Source organism: Eublepharis macularius, chromosome 17 (genome assembly GCF_028583425.1).
Source record: "Eublepharis macularius isolate TG4126 chromosome 17, MPM_Emac_v1.0, whole genome shotgun sequence".
Taxonomy (NCBI): Eukaryota; Metazoa; Chordata; class Lepidosauria; order Squamata; family Eublepharidae; genus Eublepharis; species Eublepharis macularius.
This window is the reverse complement of record NC_072806.1, coordinates 27258497-27279813: the sequence shown is the minus strand read 5'-3', so window position 1 is coordinate 27279813 and position 21317 is coordinate 27258497. Positions and strand designations below refer to the sequence as shown.

The 21317-nt window shown below is 51.1% G+C and overlaps 1 protein-coding gene across 2 annotated transcripts in view; it reads left to right on the top strand.

The window, feature by feature from the left end:
* The first annotated feature begins 1655 nt into the window (after positions 1-1655).
* SLC43A2 (solute carrier family 43 member 2) overlaps positions 1656-21317 on the top strand; it is a 44306-nt gene continuing 24644 nt past the window's right edge. Inside the window, exons 1-5 of one of the 2 annotated variants that reach the window (XM_055001446.1) lie at positions 1656-1716; positions 5073-5276; positions 17615-17834; positions 19301-19356; positions 20441-20517. In XM_055001446.1, coding sequence (XP_054857421.1) covers positions 5117-5276; positions 17615-17834; positions 19301-19356; positions 20441-20517 — 513 coding nt within the window. In that variant the 5' untranslated portion in view covers positions 1656-1716; positions 5073-5116. The remainder of the gene's footprint in view (positions 1717-5072; positions 5277-17614; positions 17835-19300; positions 19357-20440; positions 20518-21317) is intronic. The other variant, XM_055001445.1, reaches the window with a different exon arrangement.

Sequence of the window (21317 nt, the reverse complement as noted above, 5' to 3'; positions counted from 1 at the left end):
GGTGCTACCGGATTTGAACCTTGCTCATCTACTGCAGACAACATGGCTACCCACTTGACATTAAATAATGTCACCACTCTAAAGGGATAATATTCTAAATAATGTCACTGCTCTAAAGCTGAGCCATTTGCAGAGGGGATGCTTGGCAGTGCCAGGAGGGAAGCAAATCTGCCCCAGGACACGGGAAGCGATAATACAGATAATATTGCCTCCAAGTATATACAGAGTGTATTCCCCACATCGCCTTAGCCACCCCTTGGACTTGGGGAAGAGTCCAAGGCTGCAGGCCTGATGAACCAGCTGGGCACAGCCAGGCCTCCCTCCCTCATTTTCTCTGTCCAAACACTGGGCCAGAGATGGAGACCTTCAACCAACCCTGAAGGGTTGTTCAGCCCAGAGGTGTTCATGAGCTTTTTCCAGCCACCAGGCAGCCCTGCCTTTCCAGAGGAGCCCTGGCACCAGAATGCCTGCTGGAGGACTTTGCCCTGTAGGTGGCACCGGTGCCCAAGGCTTGGTGTGCCTGCTGACTGGCACTGGCTACAGCTTGACTAAGCCAGTTTCTCTGTTGTTTCCAAGGGAGTGGCTTCCGAGTCCCTAGGCCACTGCTGTTCCTCCAGAGGAGGCCGTGGGCTCAATCTCCCCATCTGACCTTCTGAGCCTCTGCCTGCTGCTTCCCTCCTTCGCCCGGCTGGGCTGGGTAGCCACCTGGCATAGCAAGTGCCTTGGAGAAGTCCTCCCCGTTCCTGAAGCCCTGGAAAGCAAGTAAATGAAGGGGGATGTGTTGGGATTCCCTAGGCAAGCTTTGCAGGCACAGCCCTGTGCAAGTGAACCGTGGCTTGCAAAAGCATCTGCTCCAATAAAGGAGTTCTTTAAGGTAGCAGAAGGCTCTTTGTTGCTTAGCTTACAACGACGGTAGCGTAGCTTCCCCTCGGAGATGTAACCTGAGAAAGCGTTTTTACGCTTGGAGAGCCAGGCGTTATCTTGGGCCCCGATGCTGCGCTCTGCTGGGCCAGGCGAAAGGGGACCGATCTTGGCCTGTGGGATGAACTCCGGCACAGCAACCGCTTCAGTCAACTATCCACAGCCAAGGGGCCTGTGCGTGGTTCGGGAGGATAATGCCATTGGCACGCACAGCGCCGAGGAGAGGGGCGCGCCCGAGGCGCCTCGACAGGCATTATTATTGCTATTGGTCTTGTTATTGCCACCGCGCAAGGGGCTCAGAGGTTACAGCATAAATAAATAAATGACAATAAAAGAGCATTAAAATAATAAAATACGGTCTCACAATGCATTCAGGCGGCAATTAGAGCAACGTGCGGGTCCCCCTTGCGGCAAAATAACGGCGGGATTGACGGGTTCCCGCTCCGTTATTCTGGGCAGGCCGGCGAATGGAGGAGTCGCTTCTCTTCAGGCCCGGCACCCAAGTGGGCGAGGTTTGCGCAGGGGGCACTCTGTGCATGCTCAGAGGCCGCTTCCCCGGGCGATGCCGGGCCCGGAGCGCCGGACGCGCGGGCCGGGCAGCGCCTGCATCCTCGGCCGGGTCGGCGGATGCCGGGCGCGCTCTGATTGGCCACGGCGGGGCTGGAAACAGGCCGGGGACCAATCAGCGGCCCCGCCTCTTGGCTCCCACCAGCCGAATAAAGGACGCGCCGCGGCCGGCGGCGGGGAGAAGCGAGTGGCAGCGGCGGGGCCGGGAGCCGAGGCGAGCCAAGCCAGGTGAAGGCGCTGCGCGCGTCGCGGACCCGGGCGGCCTCCGCGCTCCAGCGGCTGCGGCTGCGGCTGCAGGGATGCGCCCGAGGCGGGCTGGAGAGCGGGGCGCCGGCCTCGGCCCCGCTCCTCTTCTCCTCCCCAGCAAGGCTCCCCGCAACTCGGCTGGCCGACGGGGGTTTTGCCCGGGGGCGTCGAGAGGGCCTTGGGCTGCGATTGCCTCGGGGTCCTCCTCGCCGCATCCGAGGGCCGTAGCGCCGGCGTCGTCCCAGGCGGAGGCAGCCGGCGATCGGGGCTTTCAGGCAGGCAGCGCCGGGTGGGGGGACGAGGGGAGGGGGCCGCTTCGGGCTCTCCCTGGAAGGCGCTTGGAGCAGAGAGTCGGGCCAGGTGCGGGCAGAGGTTGCGGCTGCCTTCTTGCCTTGGCCCCGCAGGATCAGACCCGGGGGGGGGGGCTTCTAGCCCCCCTCATCTGCTAGATCCTTTTCGAAAGATCCCCTTCCTCGCTTCCTGCAACTGATAGTCTGTGGTGGACTGCTTCTGCCTTGGGAGGTTCCATTTAGCAATATTGGCTCCTAGCCGCTCTGAGATCAAGCCTCCCCAAACCTGTCCTCTCCAAGCCAGTGGCCCCCACTACATCTTGGGAAGTGAATTCCGCCAGTTGACTATATGCTGTGTAGAGAACCGCTTGCTTCTCTGTCCTGGATTTACTGCCCAAGTTCTAGTGCAGGGAAGCAAAAACAAGCTGCCCACTTCCTCTATGACATTCATGATATTGTAAGTATCTGTCATGCTACTACCTCTTTTCACCCTTCTTCATTTTTCTTAAACTCAAAAGCCCCAAACTTTGTAACTTTTTCTCGGAGGGAGGGATCTCCAACCTCTCAGTTGGCCATGTTATCCCCTTTTCTGCATCTTTTCCAGCTTTATAATATTCTTTTTGAGTTTGTTAGGGGGGGACAAGCTGTGCATACCACCACACCCCTGTCATTCTCTTTCCTAATAACCTCTTGCACGGCATCCAGCTCTTTTGCTACCCCCCCCCCATTTCTTGTTTCCTTGGTGCTGACTACCACCACAGTACTATTTCTTCTCTGGGGAGTTCCTGCCAGGTCAGACCTCAGCATCATCGCCCTGATTAATGTTGATTTCTTGTGTAAGCATGGCTGTTACGGCCCACGCCAGACCCTAATTCGTTTCCTCGGAGAAAATGCTTGCTCTCTGCTTCCTGTTACTTAACCAGTTGACAAGTCATCTTCTTCTATGGCTTCTATGCTTACTTAACTGTGCTTTGGGAGGGACTTCTGCTTTCTTTTGGAAACCTGAGTTTCTAATATCTACTGAATTGGCCATATCTGCTTGCTGAGAAACAAATCCAAAAGGTTTCAGGCAAGATTTCCTTGGCTGAAGCTAAGGAACTTTTCCTTTGTGGGGCATGTTCCTCTATGTGTTTCCCCAGGCGAGCTTTAATAATATTTTCTTTCTGCCAGTTCCCTTGGGACAGAGGGGCTGATAGGTCTGTCTGTCCCCAGACCTCCTTTTTTAAAAATGAGCAATGCAGTGGCTGTTGCCTCCTCCTCTGGAAACTCTTGTTGAAAGTTCAACAGTTTCCCTTTTGAGGGCCAAGCTAGAAGTGACGAATGACACTTGAATGGCAAGTGAACAGACCCACGTGTATTCCTCCCTGTTCACTTGCACTCCACTTGATACCTATGTGCAAGTGGAGTGCAAGGGAACAGGGAGGAATACATGTGAGTCTGTTCACTTGCCATTCAAGTGTCATTCGTCACTTCTAGCTTGGCCCCGAGTTCCTCGCATGCTTTGTAGCCCATTGGCTTTTTTGTGTCTTGTTGTGCATGAAACGTGCCATCAAATTGCAGCTGACTTCTGATGACCCCCCATAAGGGTTTAAAGGCAAGGGTCAATCAGAGGTGGTTTGCCATTTCCTGCCTTTGCATAGCAACCCTGCATTTCCTTGGTGCTCTCCCATCGGATTACTAACCAGGGCTGACCCTGGTTAGCTTCTGAGATCTGATGAGGTCAGGCTAGTCTGGGCTATCCAGGTCTGGGAAAGAGGTGAGCAGAGGTGGTTTGCGATTGCCTGCCTCTGCGTAGCAACCCTGGGCTTCTTTGATGGTCTCCAATTCCAAATACTGGCAGTAGCTGACCCCGTTTCATTTCTGAGATCTGACAAGATTGTGCTAGCCTGGGCCATCCAGGTCAAGGATGTGTCTTGTTAATGAGCGCTCCTTAATCTGGCAAAGGTCCTTTGAGATGAGATGGGCAAACATGAGCTACATGGGTAGTTGTAGCCAAGTGGGGAGAGCCTGGGGCACTGCTTGCCACTTCCTGGTGCACTGTTTGCCACTGCTTGCCCCAAGAAACAAAGGTTGGGCCCTTGTTTCTTGGGGTCTGACCCAGCTGTGTTGACATGCCCCCCCCTTACAAGTCTGAGTACAGCCCACAGCATCTATTCTTCTTTTACCCAAGGTCTTGGGGGGCGGGGAATGAAGTAGACTTGAAAGCTGAGCTGTTCCCATTGTCCCACAGCCAGAGAAGACGACTATTGTAGGCTGTATGACTTGGGTTGCTGTAGGCACGGGAGAGAGTGAGTGGCAGAAATAGATGGGCAGCCCTTCCTCTTCCAGCTGTTCTGCTCTTCTGCTTGTAGCGGAGGGAAGCAGAACAGCAATTACATCCAGACCTCTCTTCTCGCTGTCCCCATGTTGCCTTCTTAGAATTGTTCTAGGCAGGATGATTTATAACCACAGAGCCAGCATGACAAGTTGCTCTGATTTTAAGTTGTGTGATTTTTTTCCCCGTTTGTTTTTTAAGTGGTGGTTTCTGATATCATTGTGTTTCAATATATAACAATGTATTCTGTGCCTGCGTAGACTTGGTGTTTGTTATAGAGGTGGGACAGATTTGGCATTTGGAAACTGGAATCTGTGTGTGTGTGCGTGTGCGTGTGTGTGTGCGTGCAGTGGAGGTAGTGAGAGATGCTTCTCTCATCACTCTTGGCATTCTTCCCAGTGCAAATCTTGCGGTTAAACTCTAGCATGGTGTAAGGCTGGGTTCCCCCATGGAGAAGAAGCTGCATAAACCAGCATGGTGTAGCAGATAAAGTGTCGGATTAGGATCTGGGGAGACTTGGGTTTGAATTCCAACTTATACCGTGGAAGCTCACTGAGTGATTCCAGGGCTTGTCACAGACTATCAGCCTGGCCTACCTCACAGGGTTGTCATTGTGGGAAAATGGAGGAGGGGAGAACAATGTTCTGAGTCTCAGATTGGGGGGGGGTGAAGGTGGGATATAAAGAAATGCTAATGCTGAAGAGCTGCCTCTTTTTCCTCTCTCCTCTTTGGAGGAGTCTAGGTGAAAAAGACCCACACGTACCACCTCACCGTCGCCATGGCTCCCACATTAGCCACTGCCCACCGCCGGCGCTGGTGGATGGCCTGCACAGCTGTGGTGGAAAACCTCTTCTTCTCCGCTGTCCTCCTGGGATGGGGGTCTCTCCTCCTCATGCTGCAGTCAGAGGGCTTCTACTCCTACCTGTGTCTCCCACCAGGTAAGGTGAACCTGTGATGGCTCACTGCGGAAGGGTCCTTGGGGTCCCACCTGAGCCTTTTATCTCTGTTCCCTGCTTTTCTCCCCTAAGTGACTCTACGCAAGCAAAGAGCAGCCCAATGGCAGACCACCTCTTTGGGTGGGCCTGGCGCTCTTGATAAAGTTTGCCAGTCAGTCCCTGTCCCTGACTTGAGCACTGGTTGCCAGCTTAATCTCCATCAGCCCAGCAAGCTGAGCTACCCACTCAAGTCAGTGATTATATGGTGCACAACTAGCTAGCAAGGGCGGCTGGTTCCCAAGCAGCGCCTTGCTTGGAGGAGGGTTGATGGTGCTTGGCCCATGGCCTTAGTTTATTTTATAAATGGAGAAGTGCTGTGGGGCTGGAAGTGATGCTTTCTGGGCCTGGAGCCCTCCTTTAAACCAGAGATGGAGGACTGTGCAAAGGTAATATATGGAGGGATATGTGCTCAGGGGCCAAGCCCTCTCCTTAAAAAGGAGCCCACAGCCTCGGGAGTCTTGGCATGGAGGACTTGGACTGTAATTTGGTCCCAGAAGTTTTGGGGAGTGGTGACTTCTCTCTTCTCCCTTCCCTTGCCTCCTTGCGAGGTGCCAGGGAGCACATGGCACATGGATAGTGGCAGGAAACAAGCACCAGTCCCCCAATGTGGTGGGCTTCTTGTCTTCCTGGAAGTGGGAGGGGGCAAACAGGGGCGTCCGAGACATCTGCTGGCTTATTAATGGGCCTTTACAAGAAATGCAACCCTACAATAGGAGACCTGGTTCTAAACCTCCACCAAGCTTCCTGGGTGACCTTCGGCCAGTTGCACTCTCTCTTGCTCACCAACTTCGCAGGGCTATTCTGAGGATAATATGGAGAAAGACCAACTATGCAGTGCCTCCTCTTCAAATGCAAGTGTAAACATGCACTTCAGAAGGAAGGCTTGCCAGCTCGGTGACAGAACTGACGGGCATCATGCAGGCCATTAATGTTGGCTACTAGAATGAAGGCAGCTAATTGCTCCTCGTGGAGACCAAAGTCTCATAACAGATGTTTCCTAGTATGAAATGACTTGTTTTGAGGAAGGACTTCCGTGATGCTTCTCAGTAGGGCATGGAGATATCTGCCCTTTTTGTTTCTTCCTGCCTTTGTCAGTGTCCCTTGTGATCTTCTCGCCCAGGTTCGTTGCTGGTATTCTTTGCTTCACTTGTTTCTTTTGCGCTGTGCTTATACACAGTTGGCATGCAAATAATGTTTAAAAATGTGTACATTTAATGGGTGGGGAGTTAATGTGTGCTAGGAGACCCAGAAGGATGCCAAAGTATTAACAGGTTCAGTTTCTAAAATGAAGTGAGCTTGGAACGGGGGCTTCTCAATTTGAAATTGGGGGAGGATGTGGAATTCCGCCTGATCCACTGCACTTCTCATCCTAAATGAGCGTACCTCTCTTGTGTTGATACTGCCCCATGAGAGTAAGGGCTATTGTTTTTGCCTCTAAAGTGAGTTTGTTGCTCTGAGAGAATCAGAGTAGGTCTGCAGCAGGCAGGTAACCTGTAACTTTTCTATAGGTTGGGAGGGTGGGAGTATGTGATACTTGGTTTGATGGTCCCTAGGTTCTCTCCTGGTAAACTCTGTGTGTTATGTGCCATCAAGTTGTTTCCAGCTTATGGAGACTCTATGAATTAATGACTTCGAAAACCTCCTATCCAGGGCTTTTTTTCTGGGAAAAGAGGTGGTGGAACTCAGTGGCGGAACTCAGGACCACACAATGATGTCACTTTGGGTCAGCTGGAACAAGGAGGGAGTTTTATAAAGTTTAAATCGCCCTCGGCGAAAATGGCCACATGGCCGGTGGCCCCGCCCCCTGATCTCCAGGCAGAGGGGAGTTTAGATTGCCCTCCATGCCATGGTGCGGAGGGCGATCTAAACTCCCCTCTGTCTGGAGATCAGGGGCGGGGCCACCGGCCATGTGACCATTTTCAAGAGGTGCTGGAACTCCCTTCCACCGTGTTCCTGCTGAAAAAAAGCTCTGGTCCTATCATTGGCAGCTTTACTCAGGTCTTGAACACTGAAGTCTGTGACTTCCTTTATTGAGTCAATCCATCCCTTGTTGGGTCTGTCTTCAACTTTTCCTACCATGGACTACCAAAAAGACAAATAAGTGAGTTCTAGATCAAATCAAGCCTGAATTCTCCTTAGAAACTGAAATGACTGGACTGAAGCGATCATATTTCGATCACATGAAAAGAAAAAACTCACTGGAAAAGGCAATGACGTTAGGAAAAGTTGGAAGCAGTAGGAAAAGAGGAAGACTTAATGTGAGATAGATTGACTCAATAATGGAAGCCATAGCCTTCAGTTTGCAAGACCTGAGCAAGCCTGTTAATAGTAGGGCCCTTTGAGGTCATTAATTCGTAGGGTCACCATACGTCAGAAACAACTCCGTAGCACAAAGCACACATGGTATCCATAAAACTCTCCTCCAATGCCACATTAATCCGTTTTCTTCCTGCCAGGTTTGTTCATTGTCCAACTTTCACATCTGTACATAGTAATGGGGAGTGCCATAGTATGAATTGGCTGGTGCTTGGTCTCCAGCGACACTTCCTTATACCTAAGGATTTTTTCTAGTTCCTTCATGGCTGCCCTTCTAGATCTCAATCTCCTTCCCATTTCTTGGTTGCAATCTCCCTTTTGGTGGATGATTGATCCAAGGAATAGAAAATATTTAACCATATCAGTTTCTTCATTGTCAGCCTTCAAGTTGTGTAATTCCTTAGTAGGCATGACTTTTGTCTTCTTGATATTCAGCCGTAATCCTGCTTTGGCACTTTCTTCTGATAAGCTAAAGCAGTTGGGAAAGAAGCGATAACTTTGATACTGGCAGGGGCTGGTATGCCAGATTCCCACCCCCCTGCCCCATGTGCTTCTCAATCATTTCCTCTGGTGCTAATCAAGGCTGAACTTTGGACAGCAAGTAAATTTTTCACTGAGTCTGAGGAAATGTTCTTCTCAAGTCAAGAAGATTTCGATCCAGTAAAAAGCTGACCTGTGCCAGAGACAAGATGCCAAGAGCCCTGGACCAAACCAAGGCCTCTCTAGTCCAACATTTGGTGCCCCAGGGGTGGAATTTCCCTCTGCACAGGGAGGTTCCATTGAGCCACTGACACAATGTAAAAAACACCTAGACTGGATCTGAGTAATGTAGCTCAGCAGACTCTTCCCAGCAACTATCGGGTAGATCCTTCAGGGGAACTTCCAAAGGTATCACCCACTCCTACTCTCAGGCACCAGCATGCTGCTGCTGAACGTGGAGGTTCCATTTGGCTCTTGTGTCCATTAGCCATTGATGTACCTTCCCTTAACGAATGTATCTAAGCCCTTTTTAAAATCAGTGGCTGTCACAGATATTGTGACGGGAATGCTGTCAGTTAAGAATCAGTTCTGTGAAACAGCTCCTCTTCTTTCTTCTGAGCATACTGCAGGTCAATACCATCCATTCATAGTAACGGGGAATATCATAGTATGCATTATCTTGATTATGGGTAGAAGAAGTGGGGCCAGATTGTGCTTTGGTAGTGGAAGTGCCGTGTGCACATCTCTCTGCACATTGTAGCATTCATGCAGTTTTCACTCTTGAGTGTCCCAAATGCTTGATGCAGTCCCTGCGAGGTAGGCCAGCGTCCTATCTATATTGCAGGTTGGGAGCTGAAGTCTATCTGAAGATCTCAGAGCCAGGGTTTTCCTGGTGGCATAATTCTGACTCTTTATGATGTGCTAATTATGGAGTGCTTTACTTGTTGAGCTTCTACCTCTTCTTGCGCCTTCATCATTTATACATTTTTTTTCATTTAAAAAGCTGGCACGTAACTCTGGATGACTGCCTGTTTCTCGCTTGTGCCGCTCTGTCCCCTGCTCTCCTTCTGAGCTTTCTGTATTGAGCTGGACTAGAACAATCTGCTCATGTCCAGGTGTCCTCCTAAGCCCTTCCCTCTGAAGCCCCCAGCCAAAGGGCTGCAAAAATATATCGTTGCCGAGGCACAGGAACTGAATAACTTTAACCACGAGACTCACAGCAGTGGTTTGACTCTGCTTTGTGGTTTCCTTTGCTAGTGCTGCATCCGTTCATAGCTAGGGACACCCCTTTGCCTTTGTCAGCAGAAGAGAAAACAAAGGATCCTACCCAAGCCCTGAGGCAGCCCAGGTCTGCACAAAAGGCCATGGGGGGTGCTATGGGAGCTACACCCTTGGGAGAAAGGGACCTTAAGGAGGAGGGATGCCCTGTCTCAGGTCTCTGGCCCCGTTGCCCAAGAGGGAATGCTCCCTGCTGGCCTTTGCTACCTGTTGGTCTCAGCCAGGGCTTTTTTTCTGGGAAGAGAGGTGGTGGAACTCAGTGGGTTGCCAGTACAGGGGGCAACTCTTGGCGGGAGGTGGTTCCCCTGGTGCCACATGTGCACGTGCAAAGTGAGCACATGCTCCCAGGACCAATGACATCATTTTGGGTCAGCTGGAACAAGGGGGAGTTTTTAAATCTCCCTAGGTGAAAATGGACACATGGCTGGTGGCCCTGCCCCCTGATCTCCAGACAGAGGGGAGTTTAGATTGCCCTCCGTGCCGCGCGGCGCGGAGGGCAATCTAAGCTCCCCTCTGTCTGGAGATGAGGGGGTGGGGCCCCCAGCCATGTGTCCGTTTTCAAGAGGTTCTGGAACTCAGTTCCACCGTGTTCCAGCTGAAAAAAAGCCCTGGTCTCAGCGATTCAGCTGGCTCCTTCTCCCCCATCAGCAAAAAGCTCCTCTGCTTGGGAGACCTTGAGGCTGAGGCAAGAGATAGATGGACCTTGCCCCCATCCTGCCTGTAAATGAGCCCTTGAAGTGGGCGCCAGCTGGTTTTCCTCCACCTCTGTGTCCTGCTGTGGTGCAGACTCGGTTCCTTGGAGTCCCTGGGCAGGAAAGAGGCTTCCATCGTGAACAGGTGGCTCCTCTGCAGGGAGGGGATCCCTGAGCTGGCAGCTGCCTCCCTCCCTCTTCCCTGGCAGCATGGCATCAGCTAATGCACCTTCGCGCCAGTCTTCTCCTAGCTGCTGTTCCTGGCCCTGGCGACCTGTTGAGTCAGCACCTTCTGTCTCCTGACATGCTGACTTGGCTTTCCTTATCTGTGCCTGTGCCGCTGAGCTCAGGGCTGTTGCCTGACTTTCCTTCCAGGGTGGCGTAAGCAGTGGAAGATTGGGTGGGGGAGGTGGCTTGTCAATCTCGTCAATGTTGCTGCCTCTTTCTTTGGAAAGCTGTCCTCTGCTTTGCTTTGGTATGGGAGGCAGCAGTGGCTGAAGTGCCGTTTAGTGTGGCTCATGGGTTCCATTAGATACGTCCTGCCTCCTATTCTTGGAACAGTATAGGTTGGAATCTTTGAGGCTGCCTTCTCTTGGGCCAACCAAGGCTGCAGCTGCCCCACACAACTGTCCTTGCCTCTTCAGCTCCTCAATCCGTGTCTGCAAACAAAACAGAAGCAAAACAGGGTGATGAAGCTGCCAGGCGCATGTCATGGGGCATTGCTTCCTTGGCACTTCACGTGTTGATGCTTGATCGGGCAATTGAGAAATGGTAACTGGATTGTATCTTCATGCAGCCTTGCTCATGGCTAGCCCCTTAGCAAAGAAAGCTTGGTAACTGGAGAAGGGGCCAGGCCTGCTTGTCTATGGTGAGCTAGATAAAGAACAGGGCTTAGCCCCAAGTGCACATTTTTTTCACAAAGTTGGGAATTAGGATTCCCCAAGGATTTGCTGTGGATCCTGATGCTGTTTAACTTGGGTTGATGTAGGCAAGCTTGTGGAAGAAACTAGGCTTGTGCAAGATGGTGAAAGCCCAAGTGGGAAAGGAATCTCTGATTGGGCAACACAGTGACTCAGTATAAGTGGATATACAGTAATGCTCCTTAAATTAGGTTGCTTCATACTTATTTATTATTTATTTTATTTGATTTGATTTATACCCCGCCCTCCCCACAAATGGGCTCAGGGCGGCTAACAACCTTCATAAAACACAGTGAATCAATCAAAACCATAAAATCAATAATCATCTTTAAAAGTCATTAAAACAGTCCAGATGCAGGCTATTTAAATAAATATTTGGGAGTCCATATATGGGCATAGCAGATGGCCGAGGGCAGCCCCAGAAAAAGTGGCGGTCTTTGATGGAAGTAGGGGGACACATGCCGGCACTCAGCCGAAGGCATGGCAGAACATCTCCGTTTTACAGGCCCTGCGGAACTGTAACGGGTCCCGCAGGGCCCGGATCTCCAACGGAAGAGCATTCCACCATGCTGGGGCCAGGGCAGAAAAAGCCCTTCGGGCCGGGGACCACCAGGAGTTGCTTGTCTGCAGAGCACAACGCCCTGCAGGGGACGTGATGGAAGAGGCAGTCCCGCAGGTGTGCAGGTCCCAGTCCGTGACGGGCTTTAAACACCAAGGTTAACACCTTACAGTGATGGGTTTTGACTTGACAGTGACTCGTCACAAAAATAATAGCAGAGGTTTGGTGGGTTGGTCAAAGAATTGAGAAAGGGGCTGGAAATAACTATTTGAAGTCCCTTGCATTGATCTCCAGAACATCTGGAATACTGCATCAGCTGTAGTTGCTCTACCCCAAAAAGTATATAGCGGTGCAGGAACAGATGCGGGAAAATGATCAAGGAACACTTCATTTTAGGAGGGGAAAGCTGGCATGATAAAACACGCAATATTATGAGTGGCGTGAAGGAAGCGGGCAGCTTGTTTTTCTTCCCTACGCTAGAGCCAGAGCTTTCAGAAAAGCTAGTATTTTTTTAAGACATGTAATTAGCTTGTGGAATTCCATCTCCCCAGATGTAGTGCTGGCTGTTGGCTTAGGATGGTCTCACACGGAGGATTGACCCAACAGCAACGACAAGCCAGGACGGCTAATAGAAGCTCGCAGTGCAGAGGCAGTATACTGGGGAATGCCATTTGCATGGGAGGGCTGTCCCCTTTGCCCTTGCTTGTGTGTTTCCTGCCCGGCCACTGTTGGGGAAACAGAATGCTGAACTGGGAAGACCTTTGGTCTGGCCTGGCAGGGCTGTTCTCGAGTTTTTAATCTGTGGACAGAGAGTAGGGTGTAGAGAAAACAAGCAGTTGATCTGTGTGCCAAAGAGACGTGCTCCTCCATCGCTCTGTTGACCTCTCAGCTCTGCCTCTGTAGGAAGCCGGCATTCACATGGGGTCCCTCTCTGCTGGACTTACGTAAAAGGGAATTGGGAGGCCCCCCCCACCAGCTCCAACAAGATCTATTTATTGGCATATGGTTGAGGGTGGGCTATGGGTGCGCCTTCCTACCGGTCTCCTGTTGGGGGGGGGGTAGTGCGACCCCCCCCACCCGCTGGACCCCTGCCATGCCTCCATCTCCCATCTCATAGAGTGGTTGGGGTTGGAAATATGGGCCGCCATCTAGAGCTGTTTTATGACTGAATTGTATGTTTATTTATGGTTTTTAAAGCAAATTTTATTGTAAATTTTAGTACTGATGTTATCTGCTCTGAGCCCGTTCATGGGGAGAGCAGATTATAAATTCAATCAATCAATCAGCTAGTCCTGTGACTGATCTCTTCTGCGTTGTTTCATAGGAATTTTTATCTGTCACATTTTTACACCACTCAAGGAGCGAAGGCTGGGCCAGTTGTTCTCCACTCCTCCATTTTATCTAGACAACAGCCCTAGGTTTGTCAACCTCCAGGTAGAGCTTAGATGGAGAGGATCTATGCATCTGACGAAGAGAGCTGTGGTTCTTGAAAGCTTATGCTACAATAAAGTTGGTTAGTCTTAAAGGTGCTACTGGACTCTTTACTGTTTTCCAGGTGGAGCTTGGAGATCTCCTGAACTGCAGAGATCAATTCTCCTGGAAAAATGGCTGCTTTGAGGGTGCACTCGAGGGCATTATAGTTGTCTGCGCTCCCACAGCTCCACCCCGCCCCCCAATCTCCAATCTGGAGCTGTCAATCCTAAACAACCCAGTGAAGATGAAGAGTGTGATTGGCCCCAGGTGTCAGCTCAGGGGCAGGAGGGGAAGTTGAATTCTAGTCCTAGTCAGATACTGTAACCACTGCACCACACTGCTGCACGTGCAGCAAAGTCCAAGTTTGGCCGAAGAGTGCAGGAGTCCTCAGGGGAGCTGGAGCCGTCTGCTGCATCCCACGTGGAGCTTGTCATGGCAGCCAGGAAAGCTGCAGGCCTGCATCTGGTTTGCAAGGGCAGGGAGGGGCACCTTCTGGGGTCTGTTTGCACTATAAACACTCGGATGTTTGTGGTTGTTGTACCAACTCTTTTGTTTTCAAAGCCGTCCCTGTTCTCGGAGTGAGCTGGCGTATTGTTGGCATGAGCTGCTGTAGAAGGAAGGGGTTTGGGGGCACTGAGCACTGTTCACGCCAGGAACCCCCCCCCCTCCAGGTGCTGACGGCGAGAATTCATTTACCACTGTTTTGTCAAACAGTTTGTGCTTGGCTGGCTCTGGCCTTTCCCTTCCATCTGTTTCCTGCAGCCTTCTGCCCTCGAGAGCCTCAGAGCCCAGCCCCCTCCCCCAGCAATGCACACTTTACTTGTTTTGTCTATATGTCCATATGCGAGAAAGCTTCTATGAGTGGAGCTAATATTTGCACAGAGCAACCTGCAAAAGAGGCCTCTCTAGGAGGGGGCAGACATCAATCCACAGGGCCGGGCTTGTAACAGAATCCTGCCCATAGAGCTGCTGCACCTGAGACAGTTGCAGCTTTTGCTGTACGTTCTATTTGTCCCTCCCCAGTCCCAACACACACACACACACATATGATGCCTTGGGGCATCTGTGGTTGCAGGTGAGGTTTCAAAGGCGGTCCGTACCTTGGGGAGAATGTAAGTAGCAGGAGCATGAAAGAGCCACAACCCACTGTCGAAGCCTTGCTGAAAGAGAACAGACCCACCCCTCACCACCATCTTCCTTTTTGATACTGGCTGTGTAAATACACAGATCTGCCCTGACCTGGATAGCCCAGAAGAGCCTGATCTTGTCAGATTTCAGAAGCTAAGCAGGGTTGGCCTTGGTTTGTAATTGGATGGGAGACCTCCAATGGAGACCGGGGTTGCAGAGCCAGGCAATGGCAAACCACCTCTATTAGTCTCTTGCCATGAAAAGCCTGCCAGGGGTTGCCATAAGTCAGCTATGACTTAAGGGCACTCTCCACCAATGCGTAGATCTCGAGTGCAAGAGGGCAGCTAGCAGAGGAAGGGCCGCTTTGGCCAGCTTGGCGGCTTTCAGCTCTTTATTTCAGGAACCCCACGTCTTCACTTTTATTTATTTATTTCGTTTATTCCCTGCCTTTCTTGCCAGTGTAAGCCAAAGCAATTTACATCATTTTATCCTCACAGTAACCTTATGAGGTAGGGTAGGCTGAGAGAGTACGAAGGGCTGGAGGTAACCCCATGCGCTTCCATGGCAGAGTGGGGATTCGAACGTGGATCTCCCAGATCCTAGTTCAACACTCTTGACTGCTCCACCAGGCTGAAGGAGGCAATGCTTTCCCAGCCCTTCCTCTCTGTGTCAGGAAAAGCGTCTCCTGCTTCACATCGTCCCACTGGACAGCTGCCAAGGCCCAGGAGCAAGAGGGGCAGCCTGGATATGGCCGGGGAGAGGGGGTGGGCGGGTGGGTGGGCAGCAGCTGAGAGCTCATTGCTACGGCTCTATAATATCACAACAGGAAGCTCGCAGAAGTAAGGTGGGAGAGGGAGAGAGCGAGCGACCAACTGTCCTGCTATTCGATCCTCTCCCAAAAGTTTTGCAATAGCGTGTGGCTCGTCATGCATACACTTTGAGCTATAAAAAGTCTTGTGACGCTCAAAACATCAACAGACTTGTTGTGGTCCAGAACCCACTTCATTAGCAGCATGACTGGTGTCTTGAGTTGGTCGGAAAGTATGTTCTGTTCATGCGGGAGAAGAAAAGCGGTCAACATTTGGGGTCCTAAAATGCCCTCTGTCCAGGCTGTGCCAATTCTCGTCTCACCTCATAAACATGTGAGTCGGGACCGAGTCCCCAGCCTACCTGGTTTTGCAAAGAGCCCAGTGAACTGGTTGTGTTTGAACACTCTTTACTTCCCATCCCACCCCCTTGCAAGAAAATCCAAGATAACGCTCCCTTCCTTGTTATGCGTCTCCCTGGCTCACTTGATTACCGAGAGTTTGGAGGAAAGGTGCAAATGAGAAATGGACCTGTGGGCTGCTTCCTCCCTTCCCTTTTTCTCCCCCTCCATCAGTATCCATCCGTGCTGTCCTTAGTCGGCACTGAGGCACTAACGTGAAGCAGAGCAGCACTGGTGAGATTCTACACCATCAGTTCACACTCAAAGATGGTGAATAAAATGAACTTTTTAATAACTGCACGTGAAACCTAGAAAGCACAGATAATTGAGATGAATCAAGAGTTATAGGGTTGCCAGCTCCAACTTGGGAAATTCCTGGAGATCTAGGGGGTGAAACCTGGAGAAAGCTGGAGAAAGTGGGGTTTGGGGAGGGAAAGGACCTTGGCATGGCATAATTCCATAGAGTCCATCCCCAAAGTAGCCATTTTCTCCAGGTGAACTTATCTCTGTGGCCTGGAGACCAGTTGTAATTCTGGGGGATCTCCAGCCACTACCTGGAGGCTGGCAACCCTAGCCAGTTAGGCAGAATCTGGAGGTGAGAGTGGGGAATATGAAAAGCTAATTTGCTATACATCCAGCTGAGTCTTAACAGTGCTTTCTGGGTAATGGGTTCAGGGCACAGGAGGTTGGTGCAGCCTGGCAGGGCTTGCCTGAAATATCAGTGCCTTGACAACACACTCTAAGCCAGGCTAACAGCAGTATAGGTTCTTCTGCAGTCCATCGAGTTTCCTTTCCACCCAACCAGAATTTGGGTGCAGGCTTAATGTTTTCCCTCCAGCCGTGCTTTTCACCACTTGCTTCCAAAGGTTGGATAGAGAGGTGAAAGTGCCAAGCAGGGAAATAAAAGTAATCCCCCTTGGCTTCTTTGATAGGCAGATCAAATGGCAAATTGAAGCGGAGATTCAATTTCTGTCTGGTTGCCTCATAGGACTTTTATTGGCTCCATTGGCTGATGTGTGTGTGTTGAGCAACCACCAAACCAAGGCTCTGTGTTCAATTAACTTAGTAAAGCTAAGGAGGTACTGGGAGGGACTAATTTGAGCTTTGCCTATAAATATCCTAGGTTGCAATTCTCTGTGCCTCTTTGTGTATTTCAGGCTCACCGTCTGCTTTTTTTTTTTCTGTGCCAAAATGGGATGGGGAGGGGGGAGAACTTTGTAGATGTTTGCCAACTGAGGTCCCCCATTGGGCATCTGATAGACTCTAATCTGTGGAAGAATCTGTTACAATTAATCTTTTTGGTTTGGGTTGCCACAGCTCTGGAGTCTGGAAATGGAAAACTATGTTTTGTGGGAGGCCTTGGGGGCCAGGGGTATTCTTACTGCCCCTGGAGCAGGCCTAATGGGGTGAGGCAACTGAGAAAACTTGGTGACTACTTCTCGGTTCTTGCTTTTCCAGAAAAGAATCTGGGTTGATTTGTAATAGGCAATGCAAATGTTTGTTTGGCCTTTGTGGTTGCATTTCTGCTTTGTTACACTACAGCTCTGTGACTGCTCCTCTGGGCACTTCTTAGGGCCAACCTCTCCCCACTTCCACCTGGAGGTGAGATTTGTACTGGTGTGCAAATGAGTTGGGGGAGAAAGATAGCAATTTGTGGTTTTTTTCTTCCTCTTGGGGCTGATTGCACCCTCTGCAAGATGTTTTTATCAGGGATCACAAACTTTTCTGACTCAATCAGTTATCAGTTGCTGAATTGCAACTGATAGTGAAGCTCAAGACAATGCATCCACCTGGATTGAACCAAGACATTGGCTTCCTATCTAATTACCAATGCTAATTTCTCTACACCCACTACCCTCTGTATACTCCACCCTATTCAATTATGCCTGCCATTGTCATTCACCAGCTACTGTCATTCAGCTTCTGCAATCACTCCACTATCCAAAATGTAAGAACAGATCGGCTCACGTTCTAGCTGTTATCTGAGGAAGTGAGCTGTGGCTCACCAAAGCTCATACCCTAGCACAAATGTCGTTAGTCTTATAGGTGCTCTTTTCTTCTGACCCAGTTTTGGGGTTTTAAAAAAAGTACCTGGAAAGCTCCGTTCCTAAATCTGCGCTCTCGGGTGACGGCTGGGGCTTGTGCTGAGCTCCGTGGGTGTCTTCTTCACTCTCCCCATGAACGAGCAAGTGGTGCTCAGGGCTAACTGGCTTCTTCTCCTCCTCCAGAGGATGTGAACATCTCAGCCAACGGCAACCTGTCAACAGGCAACCTGACGAGAGTGCAGGAGGAGCCGGTGCGCATGAACGGTTGGCTCACCTGCAAGGAGCAAGATGAGATGCTGAACCTGGCGTTTACTGTGGGCTCCTTCCTGCTCAGTGCCATCACTTTGCCACTGGGCATCGTCATGGACAAATATGGTCCACGCAAACTACGACTGCTGGGCAGGTGGGTCCTGGTGGGGTGACCAGTACCAGGCGCGCTGGGCATGGGGCTGAAATGGGCCATGGCACTTGGATGGGTGTAGCCAAGGAGTGGCTGGTGTGAAAGCAGGCAGGTCATCTCTGCTAAAATGAAGTTGAGAGTTCGGGCTTTGGCCCCTGCCTAAAGTGCTGCCCCGCCTGTCACATGGCCGGTCTGCACAGTTTCTCCCCGGCTGGCAGATGCTGTGGGTGCAAAGTACACTAATTGAACTCTTTAGAGTGTCAGAGCGGGGGCGGGGGGTCAGAGTTTCCTGCTGTTGGAAGATGTAAGAACAAAAAGCAAAGCTCTTAGGATTGCCCACTGGCCACGAAAAAGAACAACCCAGCCTGTTCTTCTGTTAGAGTAGTCATGACCAAGTTGGGAAATTCCTGGAGATTTGGCGGGGGCGGGGGGAGCCTGGAGAAGGCAGGATTTAGGGAAGGGAGGGACCTCAGTGGGGCATAATGTCATAGAGTCAACTCATCTCTGTAACCTGGGGATCAGTTACAATTCTAGGGGAGCTCCACCTGGAGGTTGGCAACCCTGTCTTGTTCCTCAACCCATAAACGTCAGGGGATGAGCCTGGGAAAGCTCTGATTCCCGCAGATCAAGCTGCTGCTAAAGGCCCAAGAGTGAGGGACGGTAAAGTTGGCACCCCCAAATTATGTCTGCCAGCGGGGGAGGGGGGCATCTTGTCTCAGGGGCTGAGGCCCCGATCCCTCCCCAGCCTGCTCCAGTTCTCCCTGGAGTTCTCGACGCTAGCCAGGTTGGATTACTGATGTCTTTGTGGATGAAGCCTCTCACAAACCTGACCGAGCATCCAGCCGTGGGCTGAGCCAGACAACCAACCTAATGATGTGGGGCAGAGTGCAGACTAGCTCTGCTACCAAGCGGAAGAATGCCGAGAAGGCTGGCGAGTGTTGTGAGATGTGTGTGTGCATGAGAGAGAGAGAGAGAGAGAGAGAGAGAGAGAGAGAGAGATTCTTACAATTGGATCACAGCGTGGGAAAGGGCAACCCTTAAGTCTGCATTGCCTTGACTTGGTCTCAAGAACCAGAACGGCACGTCTGCAGTCATGCTGCATGGGTACCTGAATTTTGCACCCTGAGGATTTAAGGCAAATTTGGCCGGCTTCTAAGTGACAGTGCAGAGGTAGTTTCACCTGCTGGCTGCTGTGGCCCATTCAACCCCCTCCCCCTGCACTGGGGACTTGGACCAGCTGTCCAGTGGTAGAGGGTGGAGCAGAAGCACCTGTTGTCTTAACTGTATCTCCAATTGATGGTGGAATAGTTGTGGGGGGCTGTTTCAGAAACGGGCTCAATGGAAAGCAGATGGTGCAGCCCCCACTTTCTGTCCACTTGGGCTGTGCTTCTCCCCCACTCCTGAGGAGGGAGCACAATGCACCTGGGCAGCTGTATTTGGTGTGACGGTCGATCATTGCTGTGTTTCAGTGCCTGTTTTGCCGTGTCCTGTGTGATGATCGCTTATGGTGCCAGCAACCCTGACTGTAAGTATGTGGCTGCAAAATGGGATGCGGTTTGAGGAAAGAGCGAGGGGAGGAGACTGGGATATCTAGGGGGTGGGATATGGGGACGTGGCTGGGGGCCTACCTCCATCTGTGGGCTGCATCTTCTGTGGCCTTATCTCTGTGCTGGCATAAGCCACAGTTTGCAGAATTGAAAGGGCTGTCTAAATAATCAAAGAACCGTGTTTTGGGGCGGGGGGATGGCTTTACTTGGAGTGCCACTGTGACCTGGGGAAGGGACCAAGAGAGCTCTTTGCTTTGCGTGTAGAAAGCCTTGCATGACATCGGTTCTGGGCCACTAGTTTGGGTAGCCCAGTGCTGGCACGACCTGGGAAGGCCTTTTTGCCAGCGCTGCTTTCAGAGATCTCTCTTGCCCAGAAGTGCTCTCTTCCTGGTTCTCATAGATCAAAAATTGCCCTGACTTCACAGAGGGCTATTCTCAGGCAAACTCTCAATGGCCAGAGCACAGCAGGCTCCCAATCCTCCAGGCTTCTATGAGTCTCTCTACATGAGACATCTAACACGTGAAGAACATGTTTGGGGAGATGCAATGTTAGCCCGGAAGGGTAGTGGAAAAAGACAGAGCTAGCAGCAGGACAAAGGCTTTGCTATACACTGGAGCTGTGTGATGGGGCTATGAAATGCCAGAAGAGAAACTTTATCCCATTATAACCTCTCCAGGTCGAAGCCTGGCTCTGGAAGGCAGCTCTAGCACATTTCCATTCCTCACTGCCCTCTGGTTGTGATCCCACACAGTTTTAGACTGAAGAGGTGAAACTGACAGAGCCTTTGAGGAGACCAAGATGAAATTAACAAACCCTCTGAGGCGTGATCTCCGCCAACTCAGTCTTTTTAAACTATGCTTCCCAGCTAACATTGCACTTGATGAACACACGCTTAGATGTCTCGTATAGAGACACTCTCCATGGCTTGTATTCCACAGTGTCACAGTCTCCAGTCTCACCGTGCCTTGAACAAGTCCAGTTTTCAGGAGACGCAAGTGGTGTTCGTGCAGCCTTTCAGGTTTCCTGGTTCATTCCTCATAGTTTTTGCCCTTCCTCCACAGCCCTGTCCGTGCTGATCTTCATCTCACTGTCGCTGAATGGCTTTGGGGGGATGTGCATGACCTTCACATCACTCACAGTAAGTGCTCATTGGCTTGACTCTGATTGGTGCCACTTGTCTTTCAGCTGACCATGGGCACCTGGCCCATTGGCTGATTGTGGGCCATTCTGTGAGGCTGTCTACTTGACATCTTTGCCATTCCTCTAAAAAAAAAAAAAAAAACTCTGTTAGGTGGGCAACAGTCCTGCCGCCTCCCTCCCAGAAGTCTCTGGGGCTGTTGCTCTCCTCATTCCATCTGGAGCGCTTGGCTTTGGTGGGCATTTAGTGTGATGCGAAGGCTGCCCGTGGTCCTGACTCAGAAGAGAGGCTCAGGTCTGCTGAAGAGGAGAGGAAAATGATTGGCAGAGGGACTACAGGCCAGTGGGGGGAAGCGAGAGGCTCTTGCTATGACAGTCTCTACTGCTTGAGATGCTCTTGGACTGAAGGCCCTACCCCAAACCCGTCTGCTCTGAGCTCACTTTGCCAGGTCTGTCTAATGGCAGCTGAGTGAAGAAAAGCCCCATTTCAGGGCTGGGAGAGGAGTGAGAGTTGGCACTGGGGGGGGGGCATATCCCCCCCCCCTTTTCCATCTTTCAACTCCGACCTGGCCTGGTGTTTATGGCTGGATGCGCCTATGCAAAGCATCTCTGGCAAGAGCTGCTTGAATATGCTTTGGTCCCAAACTCTTCCACAACAGCTCGTCCTTGTCCGGAGTGTGGCCTCCATGAAGGTTAGGAGACAAGTGGAAAATCTAGGGCACGTTGGAGTAAAAGTCAAGAGCCAGTATTTTAAACGCCAGCTTGGGTATGCCGAATCCAAAAAATGTTGATTCCCAAGCT